The sequence below is a fragment of the Agelaius tricolor genome, unplaced genomic scaffold, assembly GCF_023055355.1.
Source record: "Agelaius tricolor isolate 1412-34295 unplaced genomic scaffold, bAgeTri1.0.p SCAF_5, whole genome shotgun sequence".
In the NCBI taxonomy this organism is placed as follows: domain Eukaryota; kingdom Metazoa; phylum Chordata; class Aves; order Passeriformes; family Icteridae; genus Agelaius; species Agelaius tricolor.
In genome coordinates this window covers 50,799,792-50,819,130 of record NW_027269265.1, presented here as the reverse complement: position 1 = coordinate 50,819,130, position 19,339 = coordinate 50,799,792, and the positions used below count along the sequence as shown (strand labels likewise).

General features: G+C 39.7%; 1 protein-coding gene across 2 annotated transcripts; it reads right to left on the bottom strand.

Moving 5' to 3' along the window:
- Nucleotides 1-479: 479 nt before the first annotated feature.
- On the bottom strand, nucleotides 480-19,010 carry COPB1 (COPI coat complex subunit beta 1). 2 transcript variants are annotated; one of them, XM_071427907.1, is made up of 22 exons: nucleotides 18,856-19,010; nucleotides 16,210-16,361; nucleotides 15,304-15,533; nucleotides 14,489-14,658; nucleotides 14,219-14,333; nucleotides 13,569-13,661; nucleotides 12,902-13,039; nucleotides 11,834-11,953; nucleotides 11,314-11,421; nucleotides 11,076-11,222; nucleotides 10,510-10,655; nucleotides 9,416-9,512; nucleotides 8,665-8,825; nucleotides 8,022-8,142; nucleotides 7,440-7,667; nucleotides 7,086-7,265; nucleotides 6,152-6,296; nucleotides 4,624-4,743; nucleotides 4,154-4,299; nucleotides 2,837-2,926; nucleotides 1,952-2,107; nucleotides 480-813 (listed from the first exon to the last, which is right to left on the bottom strand). In XM_071427907.1, the coding sequence occupies exons 2-22, from the start codon at nucleotides 16,298-16,300 to the stop codon at nucleotides 754-756; spliced, it is 2,862 nt and encodes a 953-aa protein (XP_071284008.1). In that variant the 5' UTR covers nucleotides 16,301-16,361; nucleotides 18,856-19,010; the 3' UTR covers nucleotides 480-753. The 2 variants fall into 2 exon arrangements, with proteins under 2 accessions (XP_071284008.1, XP_071284009.1); XM_071427908.1 differs by lacking the exon at nucleotides 18,856-19,010 and adding an exon at nucleotides 18,722-18,845.
- Between the last annotated feature and the right edge of the window lie 329 nt (nucleotides 19,011-19,339).

The window sequence follows — 19,339 nt, the reverse complement described above, 5'->3', positions numbered from 1 at the left end:
GAGCTCACACACATGGCCAATGGCTGCATTCACTGAAAAACTGCTTATGCTGCTACAGCTTTAATGCTGCACTTGGATGTCTTTTCCACAGTAACTGAAAAATAAGAACACCACCAGCAATGTTATGTTACTCAGGATAACACTGCTAGGAAAGCACTTCAGAAACAAAGTTTAAGGTTCTACAACTTGCTGGAAAGGGCTGAATTTTGCCAGTCTCTTTTTTGATACTACAAGCTTGTCTGTGCCAAGTTATTACATTACCATCTAGAATATACAGCCTTTTATTTAGTTGGCAAATTTATATTCTCCTAGGTTTACCAAAGTATTTTAAGAATCACAATCACACATTCACATATTCAGGCCTAGTCATTATTGCAAACACTGAAGCTATTACAGACTGCAACTTTCTCAGAGTATCCAAGTACCCCTGGACAACACTGATCAGATAGTACAGAAATTATTATTTACAGACAAAACAGTACTGGTATAACTTGTTTATTGTACTGTGAGCATCAGTATATATTAGAGACAAAGAAAACATTACTTCCAGGACAAAGAAAAAAAAACCTGGAGATTTAAAATTTGCCCAATATCAATCATGGAGAACCTATAAATTATCTGCTGGAATGCTTTCAGCTCAAAAGCTTGGCTTCTACAATTACAGAACACTGAAGAATATAAGATGTTCTGGATCCCAAAAGCCACATACCTAAGGTTAAACTGTAAAAGACTTGAAAAGACATTAGGTAAAATTTATAAACTTGTCTTCTTCTGAGACAGATTGATCTTATCTCCAAGGCTCAGGGCCATTCCCTGTAAGGAAAAGGAAAACAACAATCATGACACAAATACTTCACTTGAAAAGAACTTTATCTCATCTATATTAAAATGGAAGTTCCATATATAGAAATCTATTAAATCAATGGCATGGAAATTTCTAGCTGCTCACTTCTTTGTACATTTCATAGTGCTCACTTCCTTATCACTAGGTAAAGGTTAGGTCTACATATATTATTTAGACAATGAAACTTAACTGAGCTGGCAACTGTTACATGTGTTATCCATATGAAAAGCAAAAGACTAAAACATATTGTAAGCTTTTGACCTCCCACCAATTGAAAGAGGACTACCAGGGAGAAATGACAACTGCCTGTCCAGCTACTGAAATTAAACTGTTGAAAGTCCCAGTGCTGATATCAGTACACTCAGTGCACCACAGCTATGGAAAATTATTTAATCACAGAGCCAGATTAATATTGCACAAAAACTGAAGAACCATCAAAAGAAACTGCATGAATAAATCCACATATTCAATAGCACAATGATTTCAAGATGAAACCATGCTGGTACATGTAATTGAATGCAGTCTTACGTAAAAATAGCACTGTAACTTATCAGAAACTTTAATTTAAACCAGACCAAAACCTTTGTAGTGACATCACATAAACAAAATGTCTTCTTGTATATGAAAACTCTCAGGTACTCCTTTATTGAACACTGTTTAAAATAATTCTTTTACACTGGTGTTTTGCTTTATTTATCCCAAATCCCAGTCTTTTTTTTAGATGGGAGGTAGAAACTCTAAAATCGGAAGCAGACACATATATCTACAGAAAATACTCCTAACTAAAAACCCTGGGATTTTCTTTTGTTGCTTTTAAAAAGAATCAGTGAATAGCAATCACATGCATAAAATTTCCTTGTTGTGTGACACTGAAATGTGCAATTTGGTAGGAAAAACATCATGTCACCCTGGGGCATATTTGCTCTTTATTTAAGAGCACATAAAATACAACATCCTATCTGCAGCACTACGGACAAAATTGGGACACCTTGGCGCAAAGGCCAATTTTATGGCAACACACCAGGAGAAAGGACTGTAGAAAATCTGTAGATGTTTAGGAGTGCTTGGTACATTGCCCTAAAGGGGTGAGGATGGCAAGCCCCATACCTGGCTCTTGGCCCGGATGCGTATGTGGCCCGTGACAGGCGCCTCTGGGCCCAGGTGAATCGGCTTCTCAATGCTCACGTTGGCCAGGGCGTCCTCCCCGAAGATGGAACGGGCGTAAAGATTGGCTGCCATGAAGCCACAATAGCCTGAGAGGGCCTGGGGAAAGCACATGGGAACACTTAAAAGACCAAAATCCTCTGAACAGAGTTTAGTTCACCCTAAGTTCTCTAGGCGCTTATCAATGTGTCATGTTTACACTTCTTTCTTAATGTGCAATGTTTCGTAATGTGGGAATCATGCAGGGAAACAGTGGTGGCCTTTTTCTAGAATTCATATTTGGAATTATGCAGTCTATAGAATTCATCAAGACAAGGCAGGAGGGCATTTTATGGTTTGTTTTAACCAACAGCAAGATGGCAAAGAAGCTAAATAGCTACTATATTAAATTTGGTTACTATACATGTAATAGCTAATAGCTATCATACATGCTGTATTTTAACAGCAAGTAGCTATTCTATATATTTGTCTTGCTTTACAACAAGAAGGCTAAACTGGCAAAAGAAAGGTAAATTTTGTCAGAGAGGAAGAAATATGGAGCTACTAAAAACCCCCTTTATGTCAACAGATGGTTCCATCAAGTCTATGCTGCAGCTTAGGTACTATGAATCAAAATGGATATTCTGATTTTCCACCTTGGGACAACAGAGAATTTTGGTAACATTTATCTGTTTTTATTCATTTCAGAGTAAAAGCTTTGAGGCATATCTACTATTTCATTTTGTAAGCAGGCATTTCTAAGAATATTAACAACAAATATTGAACAAATTAAGTAATAAAGCACAGGAACTAAAAAAGTTATCTGAAACTCTCCAAGAAATAACTCACCTTCTCTGGAGTCAGGCATTTCATATTGGTTGACTTCAGTATGTGCTGTAAGTATTCATTTAAATCAATGATATTTGTATTCACTGTTACCTTCAAGAAGGAAAAAAAAAATTACTTTAATTACTCAGGTATTTCTGAAATCTCTTCTTCAGGGCTCTATAAAGGAGATCACTTCCACATTCTTCCTTGAGGAACAGCACACTCAGTAATCTGCATGCACTTCCACTATGTGGTGGAATCACAGGAAGTCTTCCCTTCCTGCCCTCCACTTGTTAAGATGGAAAATTTCATGCTATTACCATGGTTTCTAAGATCTATTGGGTGAATATGATACTCTGTTGAACATCTAGATTCTCTACAGCAAACACTGGACTCCTTGTGTGAATACAGTTTACACATTGCCAGAACATGAAAAAGCAACACCTAGTCCAAAGTTTGCTTTCAACCAGTGATAAAGATTCCTTTCATCTTCCCCTTCTAGCAACAAAGCTCTCTGGGCTTCCTTGGCTTTATCATATTGCATATTATGTTCCTTATTTAAATTGTTTTTTAACATCTCTCTTAGGAGGAGTTACAAACTACTTACTCATATATCATCTATTACAATATACTGTGCACAAGTTCCCCCTGAGATATTTAAATCTTGTCCCAAGTGAGCATACCTATGTACCACACAAGGCTACAGTTCATGCAAAGTATCTCCCATTCTGCTTCTACTCCATTCTTATATGATATCATCTCCATTAAATCCTTTTTTTAGGTTTGGGCACCCTAGTTACCATGAAGTGTAACCACTGTCTTGCTGGTCTTACACACCAGCCAGAACTTTATGCTACAGCTGTACTGCAAAGTAGCAAGGTGAAAGAAAGATGTTCCTGTCCTCCAGGCAGGGGGCTGGACTAAACAACCTTTAGAAGGTCCCCTGCAACCCACAAGACAATGTGATTAGAACTGGAGAGGCTGAGCAGCACCAGTAATTCTGCAGCCTCAGCATAAACTTACACTTGTTGCCATCTCACCTTTAAGCCAAAATACACAGCAATCACCAGTCAACTTGGACAGCTTCCACACAGGAGGTAAAGCTCAATGCACACAACCTCTTTTGCAAGCCAAACCCCCACTTATTGCATTGCTAGGCTTGTGAAACTGATAAGATAGCTGTAAGAGAATAAGCTACTTGAGGCAAACATCCAATGAGGATGTTGAATGAGGTTTATGTGGCAATAAATAATGCTGCTGTAATGAGCTGCTGTAGAACAAGAGACAGAATTGTATCTCATCAACAAAGTAACAGACAAAAAAATCCCCAAAACTAACTTTGTTTTCCCACTCAAATTCTGCCCACATCTGTCTGAACTCAGCATCTGTACAGGAAGCAGGCTGGATGTAATCCATGATGTCAATGTGAATGTCACTGAGAACCACACAGTTTCTGTCGCTGGCTGCTCCAGAGACATCGTACACTGCAAGAGAACACACAAAACCATTTCTGAATGGTCCAAAAAGTGAATTTGCACTTAATAAGGGTGCTGAGCTACCATCTGCCAGTTAACAACAGTCAACCCTTGCTCAATCTCATGCTGACAATCATGCTAAAGGTAGCACATTCTACAATGCTTTTAAGTAGCAGTGATACAGGGTTTTTTTTAAATCATCACAAAATATTCTTACATTGTAATTTAATTTCTTCTCCCAGTATGAAGGGTTTTACTTCTTTTTAAACTCATTAAGCAGTTAAAAATGAAACACATTCATGTTAATTTTGCACACTGAAATTGTTTACTTACCAACATTACCAAAAATGATTCCATTTTCTGTTGAAGCGACTTTAACGTTAGCTTTAATGTTTGCAAAATCATGTGGAGCAAGTGTCAGAGGAGATGGTTTTTCCACAAGTTTCAAGTCACCTGTGTAAAGAAATTGGGAGATGAAATCAGGGAACACTAGCAGTATACAATGAGCTTAGCTTCTGAACAACAGCTTTATTTTCTTGTCATTCAATTTTTGCATCTATAGAGCTGCACTAAACACCACCATAAAAATATTAATTGATTTGGAATTGGTTGTTATTTTTTTTACAGTTTCCTAATTGCAAGAGAAATTATATTACATACGAATTTCAGTTAAAATATTGCTGTGTTCACCCAAACCCCACTGAAAACAAATGCAAATACTGAATTAAATGGGCTTTGGATGGAGTTTAGTATTCATTTTTAACAAGGAAATGGTTAATTCTACCTTGTATTTTAATCACTGGCATCATCATAAGGCCTAACCCTATAGTCAAGTGCCTCAAATCCAAAGTACAATGTCCAGCACTACAGGCACCAAGCTATTTACAAAAAGGTCAAAATATTCCCTTGATTCTGAATATAATTGCTCCAAGGAAACACTAAGGGATGCATTTTTACTAATCCTTCAGCAAGCAATTGGAAAGACTCTTTAGTTCTATTAAACTGCAACTTGAGAACACAGCATGAACAGCATGAGCTCCACACATGGGAGTGATGCCTCAAGTCAGCTTTTGCAGTACATCAGCTGGGAAATACAGAATTCCACTTTACTGAGCTGACAAATAAAAAATACAACCTATTAAATAATGCATCCATTTGATTTATTTCCATTGTTAGTCTCATCAAATGATTTACAAGATTTTAGAAGAAAGGTTATGCCCCTCCAGTCATGTCTACAATAGTGAAAAGTACATAATGTGAGTCTCCTAGCATATTGCAAATGTATTTCAGCTCCTGACTGCCAAAGCAGAGGACAGCTAATAAGAAACTGGTTACTGTTCTTGAATTATCTGCTCCAGTGACTCCTCTAAGAGAAGTTAATGAAGCCTCAGTATTGTCCAAGCAAGACTCTGGTACAGCTGTTGGTACAGGGAATGGTTTCAGTTGAGGAAATGCAGTATTTATGCACTTCAGGCTGAGTGCAAAAACCACCTAGGGCAGATGGTTTTCTGCTCCATACCAGTTGGGATTTTGACCTATTTTTATTTTCCCATCTATGGTAGCAGCACAATGAAAAATAAGTACACCAAAAAACCTGTCTATATCTCAGGCAAAAAAGGAGAAGGGGAAATGGAATGCTATGTTTTTAGTGATAAAATCTGACTATGGTTTATATCATCAGATTGCATTGTCAGCACATGCAAACTTCCACCAAATATTTAAACCAGTATATTTTTAAAGGCATTCAAAATGTGACTAACTGGCATCACCTGGAAGTGTTTCAGGAATTCCTCACAGCAGGGTAATGCCCAGTTCCCAGAAGCTCAGAGCTGCTTTGTTTGCAGCATGCAGCCCTCCTTACCCAGCGTGGCCAGCTCCAGGGTGCAGTTCTGCAGGGTGTCACTGGTCTGGTTGACCACGAGCACATCCAGCACGATGTCGTACTGATTGACGTGGACATAGGCTTCTGCATACACAGGGTCTGAGAAACCTGTCAGCTGAGTGACCTGTCACACAAGCCAAGGGATTCACCTCCTCAGAAAGCAGTTTAAAACACAGAATCATTCCAACAATGACAAAAAATGAGAATAAAGTGCACTTAAATTGATTATTCTTTAATATAAGCCTCCAAAACAAGTTGCCTTCCTTCACATGTCCCCTTGGATACACACTACAATTATAAACCCTCTCCAGACAAAATGCATTCTGAACTAATAAGTTCCCAAAATATGAACTGTAATGCCATTTATTCTTAAGATGATCAGCAGCACAAAGAAATGCTGACTTAATATGAAAAGGTAATTTTAAACATCAAAAAGAATTCACCCAGTCTTTCAAAGTCTGGGAATTTAATTCTTAACTAATGAATTACTCAAGTGATTTCTTCTCTTTAAACTTCCTCAGCAGGTTCTGCTAATCTACAGAAAAAAAAGGCATAAAGAGTGAAATAAGGATGCATTGCACTTGGCAATAGGATACAGCAGTCAAAGAAAGGAGATCTTAATCACTTCTGGCAACCTTGCTCCCTTCCCCATGAACTTTATTGGGGTTTCAAAGCAGCAAACCCTAATTTCTTCTCCACATTCCACCAGCTTAGTACTCTCCCAGTCTCCTTTTTGTTCTTCCTCTCCCCATTTGAGTAGGTAACAACTAAAAGCACAAGTCCTTTTCTGTTTCTCCTGATCAGGATATAACTGGGTCTTCCCAATCAAGCAGCATAGTCTGGTTCATCAGTTCAAGTCTGCAATTCCCAAAGTGTTCCCATGTATACAATTAAAGCACTGATTTCCCACTACCTTATTAAGTTTGGAAGCAAGAGGATCAGCAGCCTCTTTCCTCTGTGTGTTTCCCATTGCTGCAAGAAGGCTAAGCTGGAACTGGTCTTCTTTTGAGCTCATTTCATTTTTAGCAGTAAGCTGCATGAAGGAAATGGGATCATCTGGCTGAATTGTCACATTCCTCTTCTCAGATTCTTTCTGCAGGAAGAGAGTAATTCAAGAATTCAGTGAATTCCATTCCTTAGCACAGAAAAACAGTCAAATAATGGCTGACCTACACAGAGTCAAATGGTGACATTTCTGGGACCAGCTTGGATGTGAACACCTGTAAAAACTCCAGGTGTTCATGGTTACTCACTGATAACAGCTCACCTTCTGGGAAAGTTTCTCCTCTTCTAGCTTGGCTGACAGCATGTGAGAGAGGGACTGCCTGCATTCTTTGTTGAAAATGTCATTCATGAGAGGAGAACATTCTGACAACACTTTCAGACACAACGAGATACGATCCACATCATCATCTGTAATTGGCTTCTTGGGAAGTGAAGACTTTCCCAAGTGGAGAATAGTGGCCATCAGCAGCATTGCTTCAGCATTAAAGGACTGAGAAGGGGCACAAAGAGAATAGAAAAAGGTTATTGCATTTTCTACAGCTTTTAAGAAATGTTGACTTCTGACTTATTTAGGAAAAGGTGCATATTAATCAAATCATAACATCTCTGAACAGATTACTTAGTTTTTTAGTACTTGTTATCTGAAACCAAGCAGAATGATTTAGAGACTGTCTAGATAGAATGGCTGGAAAGCAGCAGGTCCTGTTTGTGATCCAAACTATCATTATTATCCAATCACATTACTGGCACTTCACTTTGGACTTAACCCATTTTGCATCTTTTGAAAAGAAAAGAGGCAAAAAGCAGCTGTTCCTTAAATGTGAAAACACAAGAGATGACTCACATTCTGTTTCTTCTTTTCCTGAACTAGGGACACATAACGCAAAGCAATCTTGGTTAAAGTTGTAGCAAGGGAAGCTGCAACAAAGAAATCTCCATCCAGCAAGAATCCTCGTAAGGGAGGTCTGCAAAGACAAATAATCTTCAAAAAACTACTTTTGGATTACAATCTTCAGCCTACTTCTCTTGATACCTTAACTTTCATACTGTACAAGCAAAACAAGTTTGAAACACCTCACAAGGTTGTGTTTTTTCCTTCTCAATGCAATCTTCTAGATACAGAGATTTTCACAAGTCACCACAGTCATTTCCATGTGGACTAGGGAGACAGAGGTGTAGAAGTGCAAGGTGATATAAAGGGAAGAAAATATTTTAATATAAAGGCACTATCTCTGTATCCAGAGAGAACTTTATATGTAAAAAAATCAACTAGAATTCAGGACATCATAATTAATAAAGCACTTACTTATACAGTAAGCTTTGATTACAAATCCTAAGCAATCAGGCAACTTCCTATTCTATCTAGCTAGGATTAAAACAGGAAACTCCCTCAACCACAGGACTCTGTATGACAGATAACACCACTCAAATAAATGAAGATAAAAATTAACCAAGTCATTCCTGGCCAAGCATGAAATCACAAATACCTGTCTTCTTCCTTTTTGGCAGGTCGGGAACTGCTAAGAGCACTTTGTGTTGCATAAGTGCCCATCTCTGTCACTAATTTTTGGGCTGGACCCACAGACACCTCTTCTTCAGGTTTGAGCTCACCAGCTTCTTTCTTGATTTCAGATTCTACTATTGGGATCTAGAAATGAGCGGGAAGCAGCTGTTACAATTAAAATAAAAAATACATTTTTGTTCTGCAGGTCATAATAAAATTATCTGCATTTCTGAGGTTTTTATAACCAAAAGGTCACCTACAGCGCATAGGTTTGGGAAGAATTTGAGGAAATAAGCAGATATTGAAATACACACAGAAGCTTCCTACACATGCAATAAAGCTCTCATTGATGAACTAGATTTTGGCAGAGAAACCTTTCTCTCAGAAGAAGCCAGACTTAAAGCACTTCTTCTTTGCTACTGGATATAATTAAATCATATCTTAAAGCTGCCATAATTTTCTGAAATAAGGAATTTCCCACCTTTTCTTGTAACAGATATCATTTATTCTCAGCTCAAGTATGCTACTTGAAAAAAATGAGTAATGAATTCAAAACCCTGACTGCTTTTTGCTTAAGATTTTCTGTGCAAATTCCATTACACATCACAAGTCCCCAGTACGCTGTTGCATCTTACTTGATCTTTCTAAAATACCTTTTCTTAGAAAACCCACTGCATAATGGCAGGAAAAACCACAAAGAGCCAGGAAACACAAAAACCCCAAAACATACACACCTCTCCGAGTGATCTGCGAACCTCTGTCATTACACTTTGTATATCCTCCTTTGTGCTGCAATATTCTCCAAGGATCCATAATGCTCCTCGATAAATCCTGAGACAAGAACAGTAATTTAAATCATGCTTTTGTGATATACTCAAATTAGCACCAAGAAAAGTGATTTAAAGGATTTATCAGGTTGTAAAGGCCAGTCTTGACAAATTCAAAAGGACACAACTTACAAAAGCAAGTTAAATCAAAAGCAATTATCTTTTAAGCCTCAGTAAACTCATGAAAAACTACATCAAATTAGATATATCCTCTGCTACATATTTATTTCCATCTGTGTTAAACCTGAAATACACAAAATTAAGTTTCATTGTGATCATAATGAAATACTCCACTGCATGTGAATAAAGTCAGCTCTAAATTTTCCATTTAACTGAGACAAACTAATTTTTCCATTATACAGAAGAAAATGAAAAACCAGAACAAGAATGAAGATTTGGAAAAGAATAGCAAAGCTTCAGAGGATTTCTTCCCCCCACTTAATGAGATGACAATTGAGATGGGATTCAGAGTTTTCTGTGTATTACGAGAATGACAGAGTGCTCTTCTGACACAGAGAAGTTCTCATATGACTTAACCTTTACAGATCCATCACCAAGCAAAGTTTTTAGAGCCCTTATACTTTGTAAAGCTCAGTCTATGTTAGATTAGGCTTTCTAATAAATGTTCAGTATTTCCAGTTGCCTACAAGTGCAAATTTTTTAGGAATTCTGTTTTAATAAATATATTACTTTATCTTTGCCTTCATCAACAACACTACCTCCTAGCAAGGGAAATTACAATTATCAAGTGCATTATAGAAATGAAAATTGAATTTATTTCATTTTGCATTTATTCAATGCAACAAATGCCCAATTTACCTCTTGCACAAATAGGCAAAAAGAAAGCTGTACCTAGAAATCCTCTACCTCAAAATATATAGGCTCAGAGTCATTCTGTGTGGGTAATGTGGATTTTGGTACATATTTAATGACAATATACATTCAATGCAAGTGAGCCACAGGTGCTCCCAAGTCTGTTTGATATCATATTCTGGACTCACTTGACAGATTTAATAGCATGAAAGACTTCAAGCATCTTCTCAACAATAAGAGGTCTGAGGTTTTCAAATCTCTGGATCGCTTCCCGCACAAACTCCAGGACATCAGCAGCTGCCGCTTCGTTGTTGTCACTAAGGAACTCCATCAGCTGCCACAAAAGATTGAACATCAGCACAGAGAAGTTTGTACAATAATACTTCCCTTCTATGTTCAGAAAAATAAAACTCCTTATGTATCTCCAGTGAAAAAAAACTGAAGTCAAACCTTAAGTACATTCCAAACATGTACCAATTATCACATTCCCAAACTGTTTTTCTAGTGATACAAATTATTGCACTTTTAAAGGTCCTCTTCAGCTCATGTTCTTCAAAAATATAATAACAGTCTCAGAAAAACAAAAAATTACAGCATCAAAAGTCCTATGTTTCTTTAGGAACTAAAAATAGCATTGGTTCTTGAGGGGTTCATTATGAGGCCGCTATTAGGAACATCTCAGCTCCAGCAATTCTGCAGGTGCTGGGTATAGGTGTAACACATGTAATGAAAATATAATTAAATATTTGCATACCACTGGAATAACATTTGCAGCCATGTCTGGGAAGCGAACACTACAGGAATGCAGTGTCCGAACCAGGAGCTGTCTGTACTTGTCTGTATCTTCATGCTCTGTCACATTATTAGTTTTAATCACTTCCTTCTTCAGAACAATCACAAGCTGCAGAAAACATCAAATCAATTTTTTTAAAAAGTGACATTTTTCAAAAGAAAGAAAATAGTGTAATGAATCAAAAGCACATATAATTTACCTCCTCCACATTTCTTGAAGACACAAGATCGAGAGCCAGCTGAAGGGTCTTTTTGCGCACTTCTAGATCTGGGGTGCTCAACACTCTGAGGATGTCCATAACTAGATCCTGAAACAATAACAAAGTAAAGTATTTTGCCATTTTAAATTGCTTCCTCTTCATACAATTCTAATTTTCAGTCCTCAATGAGCCTTTCTGAATACATAATATATGAGGTACTGACAAGCAAGCAGCAGAACTTCTCAGTGTTCATTTAATACATTTACACAGAAGTCTCTTACGCCGCTACACCATTAAACCTTACAACCAGGACAGCATTTGTCATTGCTAATTCTTATGCAGACAATAAAAGCAGCAAAGTCATAAACATAGACGTCCATCCAATATATGTTCAAACACATACCAGCAGGAAATTGAAACTTCAGAAGTTCTTCTCCCCATACATTGCAAAAACCTGGGAGGTTTGTTATTGAAGGCTTTTCTTTCCTAAGGCTTGCAGGAAAAGAAACAGCCCACATACCTGCAACACTCTTTCGTGGGAGGGATGCTCCTTCAACTCAATCAACCGATCCAAGACAATCAGTTTCACATTATTATCACTTTCTTTAATAATCAAATCTATGTAGCATTGGGCAGCAGCCTAAAATTAAAAGGATCAAAACCATTTTTTAAGTCATGAAGAAGATAAACTGGAAAATTTTGAAATTGAGGAAAAGACTCCTATTTTACTATTAAAGCAGCTACTCAGAGCTGGCACAGAAATTAACCTGATAAACAGACTTTAAAATTTTTTGTTCACTACGTTACAATAATCACACATGAAGGCTCACAATGGCATCAGCTTACAGTGCACAGACTTGACTTCAATTCAAAGACAGATGTAAGATAGGTGATCTGACAGGCTTTGGGTCAGCTGTGAAATATGCAACAGGGCATAGAAACCAACTTAAAAGAGTTGGCAGTATTAGCCTACCAAGATTAGGTTTTAATGACAGCTTCTATGTACAGTGTGTCTACTTAAAAAAATGAGTATGCCAAAGCAAGAATGCTGGAATTCATACTCTCCCCTGACCTTTGGAAACTACTATTTACAATGCTCTAAATCTATGCATGACCTATCTTTTAAACTTCCATACAAATTCAAAATTTCAAAGTGATCCTCAATAATCAGCTGTACAAATACAAAACTAAGAACCCCAATCAGTAATCAACATGAATCTTCACTGCTTTATGCTTCTACCCTGCTCTGAAATGAGTGACATTCATGACTAAAAAAAATTTCATCCAATCTCTGAAATCTTTAGCTGTGGTCTGCTTTGCTAACTAGGCCAAGTAGATTGTAGGTTGGTCCAACAGTCTGCACAGTATTCAAGCTTGTGCCCTACCAAAGTGACATGAAATCCACAAGCTCCAGGTCTGCTCAGTCTTTTTTTGTGACCAGTTCTAAGAGACACTTGAAGACAGTGTTTCACATGAGAAGTGTTGCACAGCCCATGTTACTAAAACCTTCCCTCCCAAGTATCAACATGCAGCAGTTCACTTCAGTGCACTAGAAGCTACTGAAGAGCTGAAAACATGACTTTCATACCTTGATTGCTGTGGGTGCACTGGAGAGTGTAACCAGAGTACCTGCAGCCTCATACTTCACTGCAGGACTGGAGGACTGCAGCAGGTTGTAGATGCAGCGAATGAACCGAGCTCTCTCCGAGGGATTCGCGTGACAGACCTCGATAAAAGAATGATCCACAGTTGGCACACAAAGAAAAGAGCAATCCTACAGCTCACCTGCTCCACTATCTTACAGAGGAGAAAATGAACCAAAAGGTGACAACCTTTTCTGGTGCCAGGAAGTGTCATTCACAGCTGTAAAAATCTAATTTCAAAAGCTGTTCTCAACAACTCTGAGTAATTTTACAGAGTCTTAAAATCTCCCATCAAAAGGAAGGGCAGAGCCTCTAACAGCTTCTGTAAGAGATACCCTGCTCATGCTCACAAAGACCACTCTGATAATACTGTCCCCATCACAGCAAATCTGGTGAGACTTATTGCTCTGTACAGTGCACACTTGAGCTCTTTATCATTTCAAGAGACAAGTTTTATTCAGCTCTATTAAGCAGTGACATATTCCTGACATAGACAAGAAGCCAGCTAAATTCCTTTTCCAGCAACATTCTATCCCTTTTTAAGAACAGTCTAATATAATTCTGTAAATCAACATGTGCATTTATTTCAAATGTGCCACATTTCCCTTTTACCTTGTAAATTAGTTCAACAATAACCAACTGCAGTATGTCACCAAAGGTCTGCACTTGATCAATACAGGTACTTAAATAATCCAAAGCTCGATCCTACAGAGAGAATAAATTATTTTATGTTATTCAGAGTTTGCTCACTCAGTTGAATTTTAAATAAAAACACATGCTAAAAATCAAAATACAAAACAACCTTTATGCAATGCTTCAACAATTTAGGAAAATACTGTAGACCTAAAGTGCAAAATAATCCATCCTGTCTATAGAGGGCAAAAAGAGAGACAAACTAATGGTAATTAGGCACAAAAGGCAATTGCCTGTAGAACAAGTAATCCAAAACACTTAATAGACACTTCAATTTCTTTCTCATGCAACTACAAAAGCTTTAGACCAGCAGATAATGGAGTACTTCTCAGTGTGGTTATGCTCACATTTTTCAGCACCTTCACCAAATAGAGTAGTTCTCCTTTAAAATAAAGAGAGCACTAAAGAGCTACATTATCAGTACCAAATATCCCACAAAAGCATTAACACTACCATACATGGTGTTTTTTATGAATACAAGTAGTTTATACTACCAATAAACTACTGGCTAGTTACCCAGCATATTTACAATTATTAAACCAAATGACTTTGAGGCCAGGTATCCTTACCTGATCTGCATGAATTAGCATCATAAATGCATTTCTTTTGCAGCTTGCATCTTTCTCATTCACCAAGAAATCATGAATCAGTTCAGGAGCATCAGGTATAAGATGTTCAAAGTTCCTTTACAAGAAAAAAACGTAATTAAGCGCAGAGTAAAACCCAAGGAAGCCCATTAAACAGAGGAGAAAAGGCAAACAAACATAAAAATTCTAACAGCACACGAGGGAGTGATAAATATTTGAGCTCTCCCAAACTGTGGCTGGTGGGTGTGGTACCTGTAGATGGTGTAGATGGCCAGCACGGCGTTGCGGCGCACGTAGCTGTGCCGGTGCTCCAGGCACGCGCGGATGGCCGGCATCAAGGGCTCCAGCAGCTCAGCTTCCTTCAGCTTGCACAGAAAGCGCAGGGTGGAGCCTCGGATAAACTCGTTGGGGTGCTGGAGATCCTAAAAGCAACAGGAAACATATCTGAAATGCCAGACTCTCCAGCTGAATGCACTTACCACCCTCTCCCACACTCAGCTCTCCCGTGGTACAAGTTCCCAACATCCCCAACGACACCTCACTGTTTTCTCAAGAAATGCTTTCCTAAAGCACTGCTGCCCCACAGTAATTAAAATATTAAAAATTTTAATATTTAAAATATGTATTTATGTGCAATAAAACTTACAAAGCCTGTAGGATATTTTTTCTGGATTATATTTTTCCAACCCATTCCCAAAGTTTAAGCTCCTTAATATCTTTATGAAGGTGTTTCCCAAACATACCACAATACTGTACTTTCATGACCCATGGCTTGTCCCAAGATGCCAGGAAGATGGTAACTATGTTACCCCTCACCTTTAATGTTCACTGGCAAGGAAACAGAGTACTACATTTTTGTTAAGTTGTACCAGTAAAAGAATACAAAACCCCTTGGTAGTAGGTCTGCTGTCTATCTGCAGATATCCAGCTCTGAAGCACTGAGACAGCTGATAGGAAGGAAATGCTGAGTGTAAACAATATTTATATTTATTCAGTAACACAAAATGCTACCCCTTGTACAAAGATCCAGCAGAAGAACACAAGCAATGAAATAACCAAGAGGCTACCTTTCTGTATGCATCACACACGAGGATCATTTCCTGCAGGAGCCTGCCATCTGGAGTGGTCTTTGGCACGATCTCCCAAAAGACAAGCAGCAGCTTTTTGATGGTATGGTCTTGGAGAGGCAGCACAAAACGTATGATGGTCATCAGGAGCCCAGGCAGCTTCTCACCATTCAGAATCATAATGATCACCTTCTTCAAGGCCTCTGTCTTCAACTTGACATCTCCTTTTTCTAGAGGAGGAAATGAAGTGAGGAAGGCTGACATGTCACTGCTGCTTTAACAGGAGTATCGATCTTCAGTGTCAGAAGACACAAACTCCTCTGAGGGAGTGAAATACAGCACTTCAATAAAATCCATGCCTTTACTTCGATTAAAGGATAAAGAGGAAGCAAGAGATATTTAAAAATAAGCATGGAATTCATGGACTAAACAGAAGATCAATATATTGGAATTGAAAGAGTTCAAATTCCAAGGCTGTTGTAATGCTTAAATTTGTACCAGGATACTACAATGTGGTCTGGTGTCACACATATATCAGATACCAACACTGCTGCTTTGGCCAGCACACCCCACAGTGCATTGAATGAGTGACAACACAATTTGTTGCTTACTCCAAAAAAAAATCTGCTCAAATCTGCCTTAGCCCAAGCAGGTATTAAAACTCTCAAAAAAAAAAGATTTCCGATTTTCACAGACTGTGGACTACACTGAAGCACATAAAATAATATCATGAAGTTTGTCAAAGCACATCAAACAGAAGAACAGACATCTTCCAGAACTCAACAGAAAATAAACATGAAACTGACTTGTTTTAGCTTACAAAATGTAAACAGTACTCTAGGAAAGGCACAATGAGAGAATAATTCAGGTAAGATGGAGTATCCTTCAGTCAGTGCCAATACTTGCCTAGGTCGTTTTTTAAGCTGATTTCAGAAGGCGGCTCTGAATCCATGGGAACGTTGATCAACGTGTAACACACGTTCTCTGCAGCAGTCATGGCTCTTGGTTACAGCAGCTCTCTCAAGGGAAGAATTATTTTCACACAAATGTCAGACAACCTAAAAAGCAAGCAAACAAAACCATCCCAAAGTTAAAAGACTTTATTAACAAACACAAAAGCATTATTATAACTGACTTAATGCCTTGGAGGAATTGCTGGGTTTCTTGAGAAGCTGCATGCAAAAGCTTTCTTGCTTTGCTGCTACCCTAAAATATTCCTGTGAGCACCACAAAGATAAAGAGCATGACATTTTTCAGAGACAACAGAAAAAAACCCAAAATCTTTCCAATATTTTGGGCACAGTCAGGGCACCTGACTGAAGCCAAATGGATGCAGTAGCTTCTCCCTCCTGGAGTCATTCCCTGATCCCAGGTGTATATCCCCACTATCTTCCCTGCATTCCTGTGCCCCTCCAAGTGAAGTACCCAAGCTGCAAAATCAGCTGAAAAACTTCACAGAAGAAAGAAAAAAATGAAAAGATAAAGTTCTGGACTCAATTAACAAGCTGAATCAGTCTACGCAGGAGGCTCTGAAGATGAGCATGAGATCCAAGAAAGCAGAAACCAAGGATGGGAGAGAAGACAAAGATGGAGAGAGAAGCATTTTACCTGCCAGGGATCATCAGATCAGCTCAACTCTACTGTTTCCACTAGACACTAATGAGGAAACCAAGTATTTTTATGGTGAAAAAGGACAAGAAGGCTACAGATCTATCAAAGCTGCTTTGTGCCTGGCAGTCCAGGTAATGAAATTTGCTATTAAGCTCAATTCTCATTCTCATGTTTGTTTTTCTCCTTGTGTAATAGATATCTAGGATCAAATCAACCCTTTTGTTGTATCAATCCCCATTGTCATGTTTGTTTATTCTTTATATAATAGACATCTAGGATCAAATCAACCTTTTTATTCTATTTCTTAAGTAAAGAAAAATGCTCAAGCCTGAGCTTGCTTGGCTAATGCTGTGATACCACACTGACAAGTACACCAAAGAAAACTGTTACTGTTTATTACATGAGCAATTTTGTACTTTCTACAGAAATTGTGTCAAAAATAAATCAGCTTTTATTGATATTAATTGTCTGGAAGTCTGAGACTCCCTTTTCTCATCAAATGGGCACCCAGAGAACCTCACCCTGAACAGGGAGCAGGGAAGTTGTGCTGAGCTGGGCTGCTGTCTCTTTTTCCACACAAGAAAACAACTCATCAATCAGCACTACAACAATCACCCCAAAAAATAATTGCAACACAATTTTTAAAGAAAATCTCCTCTTCCCATTATGAATTCTGTACTTTAAGGCCTAGATTCCTTAACTCTGTTGCTTACAAATATCTCCATAAACCACTCATTCAGGGAATGACTGGATATGGCACTTAGTGCCATGCTCCAGTTGACAAAGGTGGTGATCAGTCAAAGGTTGGATTTGATGATCTCAGAGGGCTTTCCCAACTGTTTTCTTGCCTCAGCAGCACCTTTTTTGCTTACATTCCCTATGCTGTTACCCAGAATTCCTGCCTCAAAGCCCTGCAGCCAGCACCTTCACCTGCAAGAACAACTCACACAGACCATAAAGCAGATCCTTGTGAAAGCAGGGCAGGTTTCTTTACTCATACAGAGACCTCAGCTGCAGAAATTTCCAAAATCACGGTCAAACATATCTCTGAAGTGTTATAAACGAGTGCACTTTGGGCTCTGAAAAGCAGCAATGAAAAACAACTCTCCTGAAACACATAGCTGGGAGATTTGGCAGGGAGACCCCCCCACCCAAGTTTTCCTCCTTGCAAGGCACAAAGACTTGAAATCAGAGACATTGAGAGCCCACACGGACACAGATACGGGTGCTGCTTTAACTCTCCAGCAGTAACATCTCTGTCCCCTGTGGTGAGTCACTGAAGGGTTGGGGTCAGAAGGGACTTTAAAGATGAATTCATTCCAAGCCTCTGCCCGTCAGCAAACCAGGCTGCTCAGAGCCCCATCCAACCTGCCCCGAACACGTCCAGGGATGGAGCACCCGCAACCACACCTCGGCACCCACGGGAATCGAAAGTTACAGAGTTTACAGAGCCCAGGAAGACAAAACCACGCCTGCTCGCCACCTACATCCCCGGGGAGCCCGAGCAACGGGGGCACCTAATGAACCAAAAACCTCGAGAATGCACCGCTTTACTGTCGCACAGCTTTAACACAGAGTGTTCCAAATGTTTGCTAAAAATCCCCACAAATTTCCAGGCGGCTGAGGGCTATTTCCCCCTTCATGTCCCAGCTCCTACTTCCACTCCAAACCCGGGCATTTTAAGCTACGAGGCAAAACTTCCCTCAGTGCCCGTGTCCGCCTGCCATTCCCCTGAGCGAACCCCGAGCCCCGCAGCCCTCTCGGCGCCACAAACCCTCCCACAGCCGCCCGCGCCCCGGGGCCCTACCGGGGCCACCGGCAACATGCCGGCGGGGCCCTGAGGCCTCGGGCCTTGCGGCGCCCAGCGGAGAAGCGGCGCCCGCCCCTTCCCCCCGGCCCCGCGAGGCCGCGGCTCCCAGGGCAGGCCGTGCGACTCCGTACCGGGCGGAGGGGTCGGGCCGGTCCCGGTGCGGAGCTCAGCCCGCGGCGCTGCCGCTCCGGCGATGGCTGACGTGGAGCCGCGCCCGCCCCGGCCACATCGCGCGTACGGCGGCCGCGGCGGGACACGCCTCCCGCCAGCGCGAAAGGGGCGGTGCCGCCGCGCGAGAAAGGGGCGGTGCCGGGAGGGGCGGCGCCTGTGACGTCACAGCCCCTCGCGGACGGATTCGGGACCCTCGGGATGCAAGAAAACAGCGGAAAATAGCGGCCGAAACTAAGATTAACCCCTCCCCCCCCATAGATAGATAGAGATACAGATATAGATAGATAGCTATAGATAGATAGATATATAGATATAAATATATAGATAGATATAGGCATATAGATAGATATAGATAGAGGATAGATAGATGGATAGATATAGATAGATAGCAATTAGATAAATAACAACAACAACACCAACAAAACAAAAAAAGACAATAAAAGG

Excerpts from the sequence above, each read along its gene's own strand:
- COPB1 (XM_071427907.1), bottom strand. The coding sequence starts at position 16,300 with ATGACTGCTGCAGAGAACGTGTGTTACACGTTGATCAACGTTCCCATG. Across the intron at positions 13,662-14,218 it reads TGCTAATTCATGCAGATCAG|GATCGAGCTTTGGATTATTT; the intron begins GTAAGGATACCT and ends TTCTCTCTGTAG. Across the intron at positions 814-1,951 it reads GCATCCGGGCCAAGAGCCAG|GGAATGGCCCTGAGCCTTGG; the intron begins GTATGGGGCTTG and ends TTTTCCTTACAG.